Consider the following 16,189-nt stretch of genomic DNA (forward strand, 5'->3'; position numbering starts at 1 on the left):
GACTGTATCCTAGCATGTTTCAAAAATATTTTTAATCAGTCATGTGGCTTCCAATAGAATGGAAAATATTTTTTTTCTGCCACATTTCCATGGTCTTTGAGTACATTTAAGAATCTTTTCCTTGTGTGTGGGGGGGGAGTTGTTTTCTATTTTGGTATTGTTCGGTGTCTTTAAGTCTCTTTGAAGGAACCACGCGGATGACTTTCTATTGTCTGTTTTATTATCGACTCGTATTGTGTTTTGAAAAATATTTCAATAAGATAAAAATAAATATGAAAAAAAAAAAAGAATCTTTTCCCTTTCCACCTAGTTCACAGAATGCTTGGAACCGACACATTTATAATCGACCCTCTTCTTTCCTTTTTGCTAAAGTGGATTATAGCAAAGAAATTATTTTACAGTGACATTGCAGTGTCATTCTTTCCTGTTATTTCCATAGATGCAAATTTATTTCCACTCTCATTTTGCTTAGCTATGAGCATAACATAACAGAAGAATATATTTCTATACCGCAATACCATTAAGTTCTATGCCGTTTGCAAAATAGAATAAAAAATGTTTTCAGTTGTCTCCTAAAACGCTGATATAAGCAGGAGGTTGCTATATCCATTTACTGTCAAAAAGCAAGTCTCTCACTGCAAGGTCATATATGTAAGCAATCAAGCAGGGATTGTCTCTTAAATATTTAATGTACAGTGCTGTGTACGTCTGAGAGCACTATAGAAATAAATAGTAGTAGTCTGTATGTGAGCATCATGTCATAGCAGTGATTGCTTTTACAGCTCATACTCTTATCTAGTTTTTGCTCAGGAAATTTGCAAGTCAGCTGCTGAGTTCGGTGTATAGTTTGCTTAGCAGTACTACACAGAATCAGACTCCCGTAGGTTTAGTAAATTCAACCAGTCAGTTCTCAAAGATCAGTTCAAAGCAACATCAAGACAACTTAGGACATGGTTCCCAACCCTGTCCTGGAGGACCACTGGCCATTCAAGTTTTCAGGATAGCCCTAATGAATATGTATGAAGCAGATTTGCATGGTCATTTTCATTGTATGCAAATCTCTCTTCATGCATATTCATTAGGGTTATCCCAAAACCCTGACTGGCTGGTAGTCCTCCAGGACAGGGTTATGAACCACTGGCATAGACCATATGGGACTGTTTATCCATAGGAAAACCCAGTGTTCTCTTGGAACAGCAGGATTAACAGTCCTGTATTCCCTCCCACCTCCTCATAGACTTAATCCCAACTTTACTCTGTATGCCATTTACATTTCACATAGACTGACAACAGTGCGCTAAGAGCTACTTGCATATTACATTTTCGTTCAGCAAATTGCATTTATATACTATTGCCTCCTGAGGTCTCTTATCTCTGTATTTCCTCTGAATATCTACTTATTGTATTTCGCTGAATGTCCAGCACTCTTGATTGTAAACCGCCTAGAAGTCGCAAGATTGTGGCGGTATAGAAGAATAAAGTTATTATTATTATTATTATTACTTGCCACAATACCAAATGCATATGTCCACGGCCTTGCAGGCTGTTCTAGTCAATAAGCTGTAAAGAACAATCTCAACTCAATGTACGTTGTAGATAGTTAAAGTAGGGGTTCATTCACACAAAAAATCACAAAAACAGGACAGTTGACAAAATCATAAATAAACGGAGAAAAATAAACCTCAATTGTGGGTCGCCAGGACTACACAAGTACCAAAGCTCACCACCTCATCACGGGTTTATGAAAAAACTCCGTACAGTTATAAATTGCTTTCATACTTCAGTATCTCTTTAGAAGAATAATTTTCAGAAAATTCTCAAAGAATTTAGAATTCAACGTCCTATAATTTTCTGTAAGTAAGTGAGACAGCCCCAAACTAACTAAATATGTGGCAATCAGCTACAGCTGTAGATAAATTCTAAACAACGTCTAGTGGCGTGGCTAAACACTTTTGCATCTTAGCGTGTATAAGAGAGTCAAACACTCATCTGAAGAAACATCTTCGTCCCGATAGAAAAGATCTTCTATTTCGCCTGCAAGCAGGCTACTTCAGGGGATTCGTTAACAAAGTTGTCTCCACGCTGTCAGCTGTATAACGGGCGGCCTGTCTCTCTCAAAATGGCCCTCAGACCGAGATACGCGCCCGACTCGTTTAAAAACAGAATCGAGCGGGCGTCATGACATCATCGCAAAAACGCGAAGGGTCATAGGTCAATCCTCACTGCTTCACATACAATACTCAATCCAAGAAAATCAGCCTCACATTCATAAGAAAGGTTGCCACTCATATTCAGAATTTAAACCTTGTGGTTCTATAGTATGGAGGCGGCTTATCCATTGTTGTTCCTTTTGCCATAAAAGCTTTCTAATATCTCCTCGTCTCATTGAAGGGATCACTTTCTCAACCACCCAACATTTAAGGCTTTCAAACTTGTGTTTTAAATTTAAACAGTGAGCCACTATTGGAGCTGTCATTTTACATGTATTCAAGCAACTTTTATGCTCTGTTATTCTTGTGGTTAAATTACGTGATGTTTGGCCCACGTAGAATAATTCACATGGGCATTGTATTATATAAATTACGTTAGCTGTTTGACAGGTGGAGGTATGTTTGAGAATGTAATTTTTCCCATCAACAGGATTTATGAAATTCGAAATGGTGGACATGATTTTACAATTCATACAGTGTGGACACTGGGTGGTTGAGAAAGTGATCCCTTCAATGAGACGAGGAGATATTAGAAAGCTTTTATGGCAAAAGGAACAACAATGGATAAGCCGCCTCCATACTATAGAACCACAAGGTTTAAATTCTGAATATGAGTGGCAACCTTTCTTATGAATGTGAGGCTGATTTTCTTGGATTGAGTATTGTATGTGAAGCAGTGAGGATTGACCTATGACCCTTCGCGTTTTTGCGATGATGTCATGACGCCCGACTCGATTCTGTTTTTAAACGAGTCGGGCGCGTATCTCGGTCTGAGGGCCATTTTGAGAGAGACAGGCCGCCCGTTATACAGCTGACAGCGTGGAGACAACTTTGTTAACGAATCCCCTGAAGTAGCCTGCTTGCAGGCGAAATAGAAGATCTTTTCTATCGGGACGAAGATGTTTCTTCAGATGAGTGTTTGACTCTCTTATACACGCTAAGATGCAAAAGTGTTTAGCCACGCCACTAGACGTTGTTTAGAATTTATCTACAGCTGTAGCTGATTGCCACATATTTAGTTAGTTTGGGGCTGTCTCACTTACTTACAGAAAATTATAGGACGTTGAATTCTAAATTCTTTGAGAATTTTCTGAAAATTATTCTTCTAAAGAGATACTGAAGTATGAAAGCAATTTATAACTGTACGGAGTTTTTTCATAAACCCGTGATGAGGTGGTGAGCTTTGGTACTTGTGTAGTCCTGGCAACCCACAATTGAGGTTTATTTTTCTCCGTTTATTTATGATTTTGTCAACTGTCCTGTTTTTGTGATTTTTTGTGTGAATGAACCCCTACTTTAACTATCTACAACGTACATTGAGTTGAGATTGTTCTTTACAGAATACGATTGTACCTTTATTACATCTAGTCAATAAGCTGACATGACTCTCTCTTGAGATGGCAGACAGGTTATCAACTTTTACTTTCTGTCAACCTGTTTTCTTACCTCAAGCATTTTTTTGTACCTCCCTAGCTTACATCTGCTCCAATCAGATCATGGGCTGGGGTGAGAAAGCAATAGAAATCCGCTCCGTGGAAACAGGACATTTGGATGGGGTCTTCATGCACAAGCGAGCCCAGCGCCTCAAGTTCTTGTGTGAGCGGAACGATAAGGTAGAGCAAATAATGTCTTTGCTTATATTTTACAGACTGGGTAGAATTCTATGTAGTGATATAAGTGAAAGCAAGATGATGGTTTGATATGGTGTATCCCAGAATACTGGAGGTTCCAAAGGGGATATTGACTGTAAATCTTTTCACTGTGTTAAAGAGACTCCAAGAAATTGGAGAAGCATAGATGCATTAGCGCTCCTAAAGGGTGGGGGGGAAAGAAGGTTTAACATTACTGGTCTCTCCTTTACTGGAAAAGAGTCTCCACCAATGATCACGCATTCACCAATTTCGTTAGCAAAACAATTCAGACCACCCCAACCCCCGACACACACAGACATGCAAGAAGCAAATTCACATGTGAGAATATACTACCTGCTTGTCCTCAGATAAAGTGAAATTCTTTAGCACTCTCCAGACCAGTAGAGGTTAACTTTACGAATGGGTATATATCTAATCATGACCAGCAGGTGGAGACTGAAAACAAAACTTTGGGACAGTATATCCTAGCCCCTCCTCTCTATTTCCCTCAGTCTTCTTTCAGTCTCCAGCAGGTGTTGAGTGATCTGTACCCATCTCCCTTGGTAGGGCTGTTGGAATTTGTTTAGGGGGTTTATTGTCCCTGTTTTTAGCCGGACGGAGCTTGGACGGACTCCCCCCACTTCCTCCACCTCCCCACATTTTTGTAGAGGAGCCTCAGCAGTAAGCCTTGCCCCCTAAATCAAGCAAGGCATATTGCTTCGAGAGCCTGTGGAGTCTGTTCTGTAAAAAAAAAAAAAAAAAAAATCCTGAGGTAGTGCTGGTCTGGAGGGTTGTATCCCTTTAAGAAAACTGTATTTTACTGTATTTTTTCAACTAACCGGCACTTTTTTGCAGCTAGGTCGCGTATGGAGCAATGAGCACTTCTAAAGGGAAAAAGTGCTCATTGTGCTCCAGACGCGAGGCACTCGCGGCCGGCCTGTGCAAGCGGTGTTCAGGCCGGTGCGGTGGAGGAGCTCCGTCGGCAGCGGCTGCAGGCGCCCAGAGCTCCCCGCCGATGGTGCCTCGCGAGTCGGCAGGGAACGGTGGGGAAGCCCGGTCTTCTCCGTCCGCCCACGGAGGGATTCCCCAAACCGCCGACGGTCGGGTTTTAGAGGATTCCCTCTCAGCTGATTTTTTGACAGCTGATGCCGGCTTGCCTGCTTTAGCGGCTGAGACTATTCAGGTTTCTCAGCCGCTTCAGGCTATGGAGGGAGTTTTTTTGGCGGGAAAACCGCCATCTTCTCTGTCTGGCCCCTCCATTTTGTCTTCCACCTCAGGTGACCTTCCCCCTGTTTTGACTATGCAGGGGCAAGGTTCTGCTGGGTCCCCTGCTGTGGCAGGGAGTCCCTTGGGACCCTCGGGGGGTTTTTTCTCCTGAATTTTTCTTTTCTTTATGCAGAGCCTATTTTCAGGCGGCTGGGGGTCCCGGTTGCGCCCAGGGGGTTTCGGGGGGTGGGTTTTCCTCCGCGCTCCCTGCGGCTTTGCCTCTTTCGTCTGGCGTGACGTCCCCTCCGCCGCCTCCCTTGTCCAAGCGTCCGCGGGTGTCGTGGGACGAGAATTTGTGGTCGGAGGAACGGGTCGGTCTGGAGGAGGACCTGGACCCTTCTGAGGAGTTCCAGGACTCTCTGGAGGGGACGGAAGCTGGCGGCGGGTTGTCGGATTTCCCGTTCTCCAGTGACGAGGCGTCCGTGGTGCGCCTTTTTCAGAAAGATGAGCTGCCTGACCTTATTCAACAGGTTTCTTCGGTTTTGCGTTTTGAGGACGCGCCGCCGGAGACTCCGCGTGTGGGGGACCCCCTGTTACGGGGGATCCGTTCCGTTTCCCGCTCTTTTCCTATGCATCAGGATATTCGGGATATTATTCTGGAGCAGTGGAAAACGCCGGAGACGCCGTTTCGGCTGGCGCGCAGCATGGCTCGCCTGTATCCCATTCCTGAAGGGGATCGGGCTACGTTAGCTTCGCCAGTCGTGGATGCGGTGGTCTCGGCAATTTCCAAGCGGCATACCGTGCCTGTTGAGGGCGGTTCTGCCTTGCGGGACCCTGAGGAGCGCAAATTGGAGAGCATCCTTAAGCAAAATTTTCAGGTCTCTGCCTTTGGGGTCCAGGCGGCTATTTGTGGGGGACTGGTCGCTCGCGCCGTGTTTCGGTGGGCGGAGCGGGTCTTGGATCGAGAGTCTGACGACTGGTCTCTGGTGGATCAGGAGGTTGCGAAGATTGAGATGGCGGCCTCATTCCTCTCAGATGCTCTATATGACTTGGTGCGGATATCGGCTAAGTCTATGGCTTTTGGCGTGGCCGCAAGGCGTGTGTTGTGGCTGCGCGCTTGGGCGGCGGATGCTGCGTCCAAAGCTAAGCTTACTAAATTTCCCTTTCGGGGGTCGTTTTTGTTTGGAGAGGACTTGGATAAGTTGATTCAGACTCTGTCGGACTCGAAAGTTCCCCGTCTGCCGGAGGACCGTGCCCGCCCGGCGTCTCGGGGGGGTGCGGCCCGGGGGCGTTTGCGGGATTTTCGCAAGTATCGCCCTGGGCGTGGGGCTGCTTCTTTCCAGTCTCCAGGATTTTCCCGGGGTCGGTTCTTCCAGCACATGCAGCCCTTTCGGGGGGCCCGTCGGGGGGCAGGGAATCCCTCCGCCGGTTCCCCCGCTTCCCGTCCTGCACAATGACGCCTTGCCGGCGCCCCCTTTGGTTCCGGTGGGGGCTCGGCTGCGCGAATTTTTCCCCAAATGGGCCGAGATCACGTCCGATCAGTGGGTCCTGGAGGTGGTGCGGGACGGTTATGCCCTGGAGTTCGTCCGCTCTCTGCCGGATTTTTTCCTCGCTTCTCCGTGTCAGACTCCGGGGAAGACGCAGGCTTTTCGCCAGACCCTTCAGCGCTTGCTAGATCTCAGGGCAGTTGTTCCGGTGCCCCCTCCGGAGTGGGGCACGGGCAGGTACTCCATTTACTTTGTGGTGCCCAAAAAGGAGGGGACCTTTCGGCCCATCCTCGATTTAAAAGGGGTCAACAGGGCTCTCAAGATTCCCTCTTTCCGTATGGAAACTCTGCGGTCGGTCATTCTGGCGGTTCAGCCGGGGGAGTTTCTCACTTCTCTCGATCTGACGGAGGCCTACTTGCATGTTCCCATTCGGGCCTCTCATCAGCGTTTCCTGCGCTTTGCGATCTTGGGTCGGCACTTTCAGTTCTGTGCGCTTCCCTTTGGGCTGGCCACGGCTCCTCGGACGTTCACCAAGGTGATGGTGGTCGTCGCGGCAGCCTTGCGGTCGGAGGGCATCCTGGTACACCCCTACCTGGACGACTGGTTAATTCGGGCAAAGTCGTTGCAGGAAAGCTCCCGGGTTACTGCTCGGGTGGTGGAGTTTCTCCGGTCGCTGGGCTGGGTGGTCAACCTTTCCAAGAGTCGGTTGGTCCCGGCTCAGCGTCTGGAGTACCTAGGGGTGCTGTTCGACACCTCCTTGGGGAAGGTCTTCCTCCCAGAGGGCCGGGTGAGCAAATTGCAATCTCAGATTCGCCTGCTTTTGGCGTCCCAGTGTCCTCGGGCGCGAGATTTCCTCCAGGTCTTGGGGTCGATGGCGGCGTCCCTGGACGTGGTGAGGTGGGCGCGGGCCCACATGCGTCCTCTCCAGTATGCTCTGCTCTGGAGGTGGTCTCCCCAGAGGCACGGGATGGATGTTCCGGTTCCCCTGCGAGGCTTGGCGCGCTGCAGTCTGCGTTGGTGGCTCCAGACCCCTCACCTAGTTCAGGGGGTGGGTCTGGATCTCCCGCAGTGGACGGTGCTCCTGACGGATGCGAGTCTCCTGGGTTGGGGGGCTCAGTGTTTGGGTCACTCAGCTCAGGGCACCTGGTCCGCGGAGGAGGCCGCCTGGTCGATCAACGTGTTGGAGACCAGAGCGGTCCGTCTGGCGCTGTTAGCTTTCCACTCCCTGTTGCTGGGCAAGTCGGTCAGAGTGCTGTCGGACAATGCCACGGCGGTGGCTTATGTCAATCGTCAGGGGGGCACCAAGAGCACTCAGGTGGCGCAGGAGGCGGCTCTGCTCATGGTTTGGGCGGAATCCCATCTGCTGGACCTCTCGGCCTCTCATATAGCCGGAGTGGAAAATGTTCAGGCAGACTTCCTCAGTCGTCACTTCCTAGATCCAGGAGAGTGGTGTCTCGGCGCCGATGCGTTTCAGTTGATAGTGCAGGCTTGGGGGCAGCCCCTGATGGACCTGATGGCCACGGGTGGCAACGCCAAAGTGCCCCGCTTCTTCAGTCGTCGCAGGGACGGTCTGGCCGAGGGTCTGGATGCTCTGGTCCAGCAGTGGCCAACGGAGGGGCTGTTGTATGTGTTCCCTCCTTGGCCGCTGGTGGGCAGAGTGCTTCTTCGCATTGTTCACCATCCGGGTTTGGTGGTGCTGGTGGCGCCGGATTGGCCTCGCCGTCCGTGGTATGCGGATCTGGTGAGGCACCTGGTAGCGGATCCTCTTCCTCTGCCTCTCTCGGACGACCTTCTGATGCAGGGTCCCATTCCCATGTTCGACCCGTCTCCCTTCTGTCTTACGGCGTGGCTCTTGAAAGGGGTCGCCTTAGCAAGAAGGGATATTCAGACAAGGTGATCTCTACACTGTTGGGGTCCCGGAGGCTTTCTACCTCTCGGGCTTATGTGCGGGTTTGGCGTCTCTTTGAGGAATGGTGTCGGGCGCGGGGAGTGACCTCTTTTCGCGCTTCTCTGCCTAACATTCTGGAGTTCTTGCAGGATGGCCTGGATAGAGGCCTGGCTTGGTCTTCTCTCCGGGTTCATCTTGCGGCCCTGTCGGCTTTTCGAGGGTTGGTGTCAGGTCAGCGTTTATCGGCTCTTCCTGATGTGATTCGGTTTTTGCGGGCGGCCAAGTTGCTTAGGCCTCCCCTACGGCCCTCGGTTCCCTCTTGGGATCTTAATCTGGTTCTCTCTGTTTTGGTGCGTCCGCCTTTCGAGCCCTTGGACGACTGTTCTTTGAAGGACCTTACTTTGAAGGCGGTCTTTTTGGTGGCCATTACTTCTGCTAGGCGTGTTTCTGAGCTGCAGGCTTTCTCTTGTAGGGCTCCCTTCTTGGAGTTTTCTAGGGAGCGGGTCGTCTTGCGGCCTGTTCCTTCATTTCTGCCGAAGGTTGTTTCTCCTTTTCATGTCAATCAATCGGTGGTTCTCCCGGTCTTGGGTGGTCGGGAGGGCTCTTCTGAGCAACGGCAGCTGCGCAAGTTGGATGTCGGTCGGGTCCTTCGCTCTTATGTGCAGCGGACCCAGGAATTCCGGAAGTCCGATCATCTCTTTGTCCTCCTGGCGGGTCCTCGTCGGGGAGCTGGCGCTTCTAAGGCTACTATTGCGCGCTGGATCAAGGAGACGATTGCTTCCGCTTATCTTCTGAAACAGCAGCCTGTTCCGGAGTTTCTCAAGGCTCATTCCACTCGGGGTCAGGCGGCTTCTTGGGCTGAGTCGTCGCTCGTGCCTCCAGTGGATATTTGTAAGGCTGCGGTTTGGTCTTCCTTGCATTCCTTTGTTCGTCATTATCGGGTTGATGTGCAGGCGCGTCGGGACGCGGTGTTCGGTGAGCGTGTACTGGTATCGGCCCTTCGGGGGTCCCGCCCGTGAGAGGGACTGCTTTGGTACGTCCCATTCGTAAAGTTAACCTCTACTGGTCTGGAGAGTGCTAAAGAAGGAGAAATTAGGTTCTTACCTGCTAATTTACTTTCTTTTAGCTTCTCCAGACCAGTAGAGGTCCCCACCCTGTCTGTTGTTGTTGTTGTTGGGGCTGTTGCGCGGGCAGTTTTTGGTTTTTGCTGCGGGTTCTAGTATTTTTCTAGGGCCGGGGAGAATTGAAGAACAGCGGCTGTGGCTCGGCTGGCTTAGCTGGCGAGCTGTGGGGACATTCTTCCTTCGGGAATTTCTCCTCTGCATTTTCCAACAGCATTTTGGGTATGTTATTTGTTACTCCTTTCGGAGTATTGTTTTTTCTCTCTGTTGTTTTCCAGTTCTTGGTTCTGCTTGGCTATTCGGCAGACTGAGGGAAATAGAGAGGAGGGGCTAGGATATACTGTCCCAAAGTTTTGTTTTCAGTCTCCACCTGCTGGTCATGATTAGATATATACCCATTCGTAAAGTTAACCTCTACTGGTCTGGAGAAGCTAAAAGAAAGTAAATTAGCAGGTAAGAACCTAATTTCTCCTTACTTACCTGTAGCAGGTGTTATCCGAAGACAGCTAATCACCCACCTCCTTTAGTTGGCTTCTTAGCTTTGTTACTGAACTGATGGTCCTGTGAACCGGCGTCAGACGGGAAGGCACTCGGGCATGCATGGTAAGGACAGTATTGAGATTTTTCAAGTGACAGTACATTTTTGCACTGTCCATACCGGACTCACTCAAATGTGAGAATATCTATCTATTTGTCCTCGGATAACGTCGGCTACAGGTGAGTAACTTTGCTTTATATTCTAACCAGGGAACAGAATGAGGCCGTCAATTCCCTTGCTAGAAATAGAAGGGGGTGCAGTATTGTTATTCTTAATGGAAACTAATATATTGGAGAGATCCAGTGGCAAAATATGATACACAATTTTATTCCCCGCTTGGTAAGAGCCCAACAGAAGATTTTCAAAAAGAAATGTCTGAATTAATAAAGAGATTTTGAAGCAGGTTTTTTCACATCAAAAGGAAAATAATTTTTGATCATTAAGTTCCGTACTATTCCTACCATCTACATTTTTCCAAGATGCACAAATCCATAACTAACCCCCCCCCCCCCCAGGTACGCCAATCATTTCAGGGAACAGTTCCGTTTTGGAACCATTATCTCCATGTTTGTAGACAAATTTTTGTGTCCATTCATACCAGATGATTGACATCTTAGAAGATTTTGATGTAGATATCTCTCTGAGTATTTTGGGTACTTTTAATATCAGATTTCTCTATATTAATATCCCACAGCTGGAGGCTTTAAATATCTTTCCCAGATTGTCTGCCATGAGAATTAGTGGTCCATAGTTAGGTGGATAAGGAGATATATGAGGCTTTGTTGCCCTTTTATGTTCACATTGAGCAGGCCTGCCAAAGATTTTAAGATACAGCTAGCTTACTTGGCTTAATGCAGTTCAAATGGTTTAATGCAATTTCCCCCTCCTTTACTAACACTTAGCGTGGGTTTTTAGCAGCGGCAGTAACTGCTCCAATGCTCATAGAATTCCTTTTTTTTTTTTTTTTTTTATTCTTTATTCATTTTTGTATGTTACAACAAGTGTAGCAAATAAACTCATTTAAAACTTAAAGATACACACTTGATTAACTCTCATATAAGCATCAAATTTAACATTTCATTACAAATTAAAATTCTATAATATTTTAAATATTATGAAAGATATCTAACATTTATATCATCCTTATTGAATCTAATAGTCCCTCCCCCTCCCTCCCTATTCAATAAATCATAAAATTATCCTTACTGTGAAATTATTGAAATACTCATGTATTATATAATAACAACAAGTAAAACCCACCCTTTTCCCACCTAATCAAATACCTTAACATGGGAAAAGTTAATCATTCATTACAAAAATCTGTTAACGGTCCCCAGATTTTCTGAAATTTACTAATGTAACCTTTTTGCGTTGCTATTGTGAGCTCCATTTTGTATATATGACACATAGAATTCCACCAAAAATTATAATTTAACCTGTCATATGTTTTCCAATTGTATGTTATTTGTTGTATTGCTATTCCAGTTAAAATAAACAAAAGCTTATTGTTATCTGACGGGATTTGACTTCTTGCTCTCATAGTTGACATAGAATTCCTAAGAGCGCCGGAGAAGGTACTGCTGGTGCTAAAACCCACGCGGGGGAGTTGTTTTAAGCCATTTTAATATTAGCTGCTTTCCCTGCAGCCCAACATTAATATTTTGTTTGCTTCAAACCAGATTTTATCACTACCACTTTAATGGACATTATCAGTAATGTATGTACAGACATATTTAATGCACATTAGCTCAAATTAAGCATTGAATTTGGATGATATTTCTTGCTTTAGTACCCTTCCTCCTCCTCCTAGATAAATTCTCCCCCAAAACCTCCACTTAAATAATCTCTTCCTCCCCAAAACACCAACCAAGTATTCAGATCCCTGAAATGTTACATAATCTTATTTGTACTCTAACTGTAATCTATTTGTTATATCACACAGTAACGTACAGTCAATTTAATATCCAATTTGCAAGTTCTTCCGGAATTAATCCAGCTACCTCTCCTCCCTTGTAACCAAAAAAAACCCAAAAAACCCCAAAACTGTTGTAACTTCACTGGAAATGTCCAGTTAGCTCTTTTTTTTTTCCAAGTCTTTATTCATTTTAATAAATACATCAAGTGTACATTAAATATAAATTAACATAGTACATTATCACTTGAAAATTCCATTACAATATGTATCTAAAAGATTTATATCCCATCCCTCTCCCATAACCATATACAAATAATAACATTCTTATATATATTAGTCAATTAAGATATGCAAATATATATGTAAATCTCCCTAACCCACCCAACCCCCCATTCAATCAAGTATCACCTAAGGAAAAAGAATAATAAATTAACATTAATCATTATGATAATTTATTATTGGCCTCTACACATCCTGAAATCTATTAAAATAACCATTTTGTGTTGCAATTAAACATTCCATTTTGTACAGATGACACACTGAGTTCCACCAGAAGCTGTAATTTAGTCTAGAACAATTTTTCCAATTAAACGTTATTTGTTGTATCCCCACTCCTGTAAGGATCATCAGAAGTTTATTATTTGCTGCAGATATTTGGCATTTAGCTCTCATACACATTCCGAATAGAACCATATCATATGACAGTGCCACATGATTTTCCATTAAAAGATTAACTTGATCCCAGATTGATACCCAAAATGCCTGAATACACAGTTAGCTCTTTTGTAATCCGCCTTGAACTGCAAGGTATAGGCGGAATAGAAGTCCGTAATGTAATGTAAATTAATGAGCACCTTCAGTGTAACCTTTTCCTGTTTATGATATGGAGGGTTTCTTCAGTTTCTAATGTTCAGTATTGGCCTTCTGTTTTTCTGCTCCCCCAGGTTTTCTTTGCATCTGTCCGTTCTGGTGGTAGCAGCCAAGTATATTTTATGACCTTGAATCGAAACTGCATCATGAACTGGTGAGACAGCTACATGTTGATGAGGACTGACAAGAACACACTGGATGAAACTTAATTATTTCCTGAGTACGATATGTATCTGGCGAAGATGGCAACAACAAAAAAACTATTTAAAGTAAAATCCAACTTGCCTGGTATATACAGATTTTTTTTCTTAAGCCTGCTTTCCTGATTGTGGTCACCAGAGCCTGCTGGGATGTGATGTCATGCCTACAGCGTTTGTGGTCATGTGACTGTTTCCCATCATGCTTTTTATGATATCTTGAAGCTGTGCTTGCTTTTGATGAAATTTTTTTCTGTTTCTTGTTCTCCTTTTGATTGCTCAAGGACAATCAGTGAAGCAAATAATTTTGCAAAAAAAGAAAAAATCTGAAATTTTTAGCAGGTGAACTGTAAAAAAAAAAAAAAAATCGATGGCCTTCCTGACCCACCTTTTTATTTGTGTTGGGAATAGGCAAAGGAGGCTGGGTAGAAGGATCATTCCCAGAAACATCTGAAACAAATCAGCACCTCTGATGAGTGCAGTGTGAAAGTGGAAGCTATAGATGTGTCACATTTATTCCATTTTTCAGGGAGGAGATAAATATCAAGAGTTGTAATCCCTGAAAGGCATTTAGGAGATGAGTGGGAAGTACTTTATCCAGCTAGAGCCTGGCATTGTTCTTTGGTTGTACTCATCACCACAACCCTCTAGCCCTTTACACATGCTCATGCTTAAATGAGCAGCCACACTAATGTATGCACCTTTGAGTATGTTTCTAAAAGGATCGTTGATAATTCTGGAGTATCAGTACGAGGTCTTGACACTACAGAGGGGAAGACTGGTAGTATGAAATCTAAGAGGGTGGAGGTAGACCCATTAGTTTTAGAGTAATGATGCAAAGTTTGGGAAATGATAAGTAGAATACGCTTGAGATTTTGAGGGGGAAAGCTGGTAACTAGATTAATGGTAAATTTCAGAAACATGGAAAAGGAGCAAATAACTCTGGCAAAATGGTAAAAAGCCCAGAAGAGCTGTTAACTTTAGAATAAGGGCAAAAGCCCAAAATGTATGCCAACTGGAGGAGGGTGAACCGATTCTCATTCTGGACTCAAGGTGGGAAAGCACGTGCATGGGCATAAGGATCAGGCAGCTGGTAATGTGGATATTGTGTGAAAAGGTCGTAAAGGCTGAGTTGGTAACACAAGGGCCATAATGCAAAGCCCAAGAATGCAAAGAGGGAGATAAAGGTTTGTGTAAGAGTCAGGATAGGAAGCCTCGGGGAAACAGTAATTCTGAATAATAGTGTAAAGCTTGGTAACACATAAGGAAAGGCTAATAACTCTGGAATAAGTGTCTTTCTCTCCACCATGCTCCAGCACAATGATGTTCTGTTTCTCTACCTAAATGTGCAAGAATGATGCTGCTTCTTTTGTACCCTAGCCATAGAATGCAGGGGGTGCCTTTCACTGCCTAGATAGGAGCAGGTGAGATATAATAGTTTTCTGCTTCCCCAGTGAGTGAAGGTCATTAATGATTTCTGCCTCTTCCAGGAAACCTTATCTTCTGTGGCAGTGAAACCTCAGAGACAAAGAGAACACATTCGTTCTCTCTCCCACAAACACGCACAATCAGGTTTAGAGGAAATCAAATTCTGTACAGAAAGATGTGATGTACCACCATACCCCCACATTCTCTTCAGAGCTCTATGCACTACGTCACCTGAAGCCACCCAGTCTAAAACTCAGCTCGTCTATAGACACAGGCAATGGATAGAGGCCTGCTGTAAGATTAGAAGATTAAGAACAGAGCCTAATACTTATTTTTGTAACTGACAGATGCCTGACTAGTTTAAAAATTTAAGGAAAAAAATCAGGATGATCACAGTTAAGAGATATTTTATGTAGCAAATTATAAAAAGTTTAAAAAAACAAAAAAATAAAACCGAACAAACTCTAAACAACAATAAACAGGGCTTAAAATATTCTGGATGATAAAGCTTGGAGACCCCTTGAACATGTAATAAAGTGTCTGCTCTTGAGTCTATTTGCGTCTGCTGTTTTTATTGATTTTACTTTTAATTATCTGTTGCCATGGTTCTAAGGTGTCTCCCCATTTTGAGAACTTTCAAAATAAGGCTACAAGTACTTCACAGTCTAATAGGGAAAGAAAACCAAGGCTGGCTGACTTTGCTTTCCTCTCTTCAAGCCATTGTTCCTGGACGGATTACTACTTAGCTTCAATTTTTCAGGGTAGGTCGATCACGTCTTGGGCTGTATCCTTGCTGCCTTCTCCCTGCCAAAAACCCAAATAGTAGCAACATTCCATGCTACCAATCCCAGGGAAAACACTTATAGTATTGTAACATATTACATAGTAGATGACAGCAGATAAGACCTGAATGGTCTATCCAGTCTGCCCAACCTGATTCAATTTAAATTTTTTCTTCTTAGCTATTTCTGGGCAAGGATCTACCCGGTACTGTGCTTGGGCTCCAACTGCCGAAATCTCCGTTAAAACCTTCTACAGCCCATCTAAACCCTCCCAGCCATTGAAGCCCTCCCCAGCCCATCCTCCCCCAAACGGCCATATACACACAGACCGTGCAAGTCTACCCAGTACTGGCCTTAGTTCAATATTTAATATTATTTTCTGATTCTAGATCCTCTGTGTTCATCCCACGCTTCTTTGAACTCAGTCATTGTTTTCCTCTCCACCACGTCTTTTGATGAGTGTAAAATGTCAGAGTAACCATATGCAGCAGGAATGCAGGGGCATTCGAGAATATAGAAAAGGAGACAAATAACAGATACTGGCTGTACAGAGCACAGCAACTGGAACTAGTCATAATACAGGCGAGTGAAAACTGAAAAGTGTTCTGACTGAGTAGAGTAGAATAGGTACAAGTGGATCGATTTTTCACTCTGTCGAAAATCACAGAAACTCGGGGACACTCAAAGTTACAGGGAAATACTTTTAAAACCAATAGGAGGAAATATTTTTTCACTCGGAGAATAGTTAAGCTCTGGAATGCATTGCCAGAGGTTGTGGTAAAAAGCAGATAGCCTAGCTGGTTTTAAGAAAGGTTTGGACAAATTCCTGGAGGAAAAGCCCATAGTCTGTTATTAAGACACGGGGGAAGCCTCTGCTTGCCTTGGATCGGTGGCATGGAATGTTACTATTCTTTTG

At 45.0% G+C, this 16,189-nt stretch overlaps 1 protein-coding gene across 6 annotated transcripts in view; it reads left to right on the forward strand.

Annotated features, from left to right (window-relative positions):
- The window catches only part of MINK1 (misshapen like kinase 1), a 213,781-nt gene extending 198,735 nt beyond the window's left edge, over window positions 1-15,046 (forward strand). For all 6 annotated transcript variants that reach the window (XM_033923495.1, XM_033923498.1, XM_033923497.1 and 3 more), the window contains 2 exons: window positions 3,684-3,823; window positions 12,941-15,046. In XM_033923495.1, coding sequence (XP_033779386.1) covers window positions 3,684-3,823; window positions 12,941-13,024 — 224 coding nt within the window. In that variant the 3' untranslated portion in view covers window positions 13,025-15,046. The remainder of the gene's footprint in view (window positions 1-3,683; window positions 3,824-12,940) is intronic.
- The last annotated feature ends 1,143 nt before the right edge of the window (window positions 15,047-16,189 follow it).

This window comes from Geotrypetes seraphini, chromosome 16 (genome assembly GCF_902459505.1).
Source record: "Geotrypetes seraphini chromosome 16, aGeoSer1.1, whole genome shotgun sequence".
Lineage (NCBI taxonomy): Eukaryota > Metazoa > Chordata > Amphibia > Gymnophiona > Dermophiidae > Geotrypetes > Geotrypetes seraphini.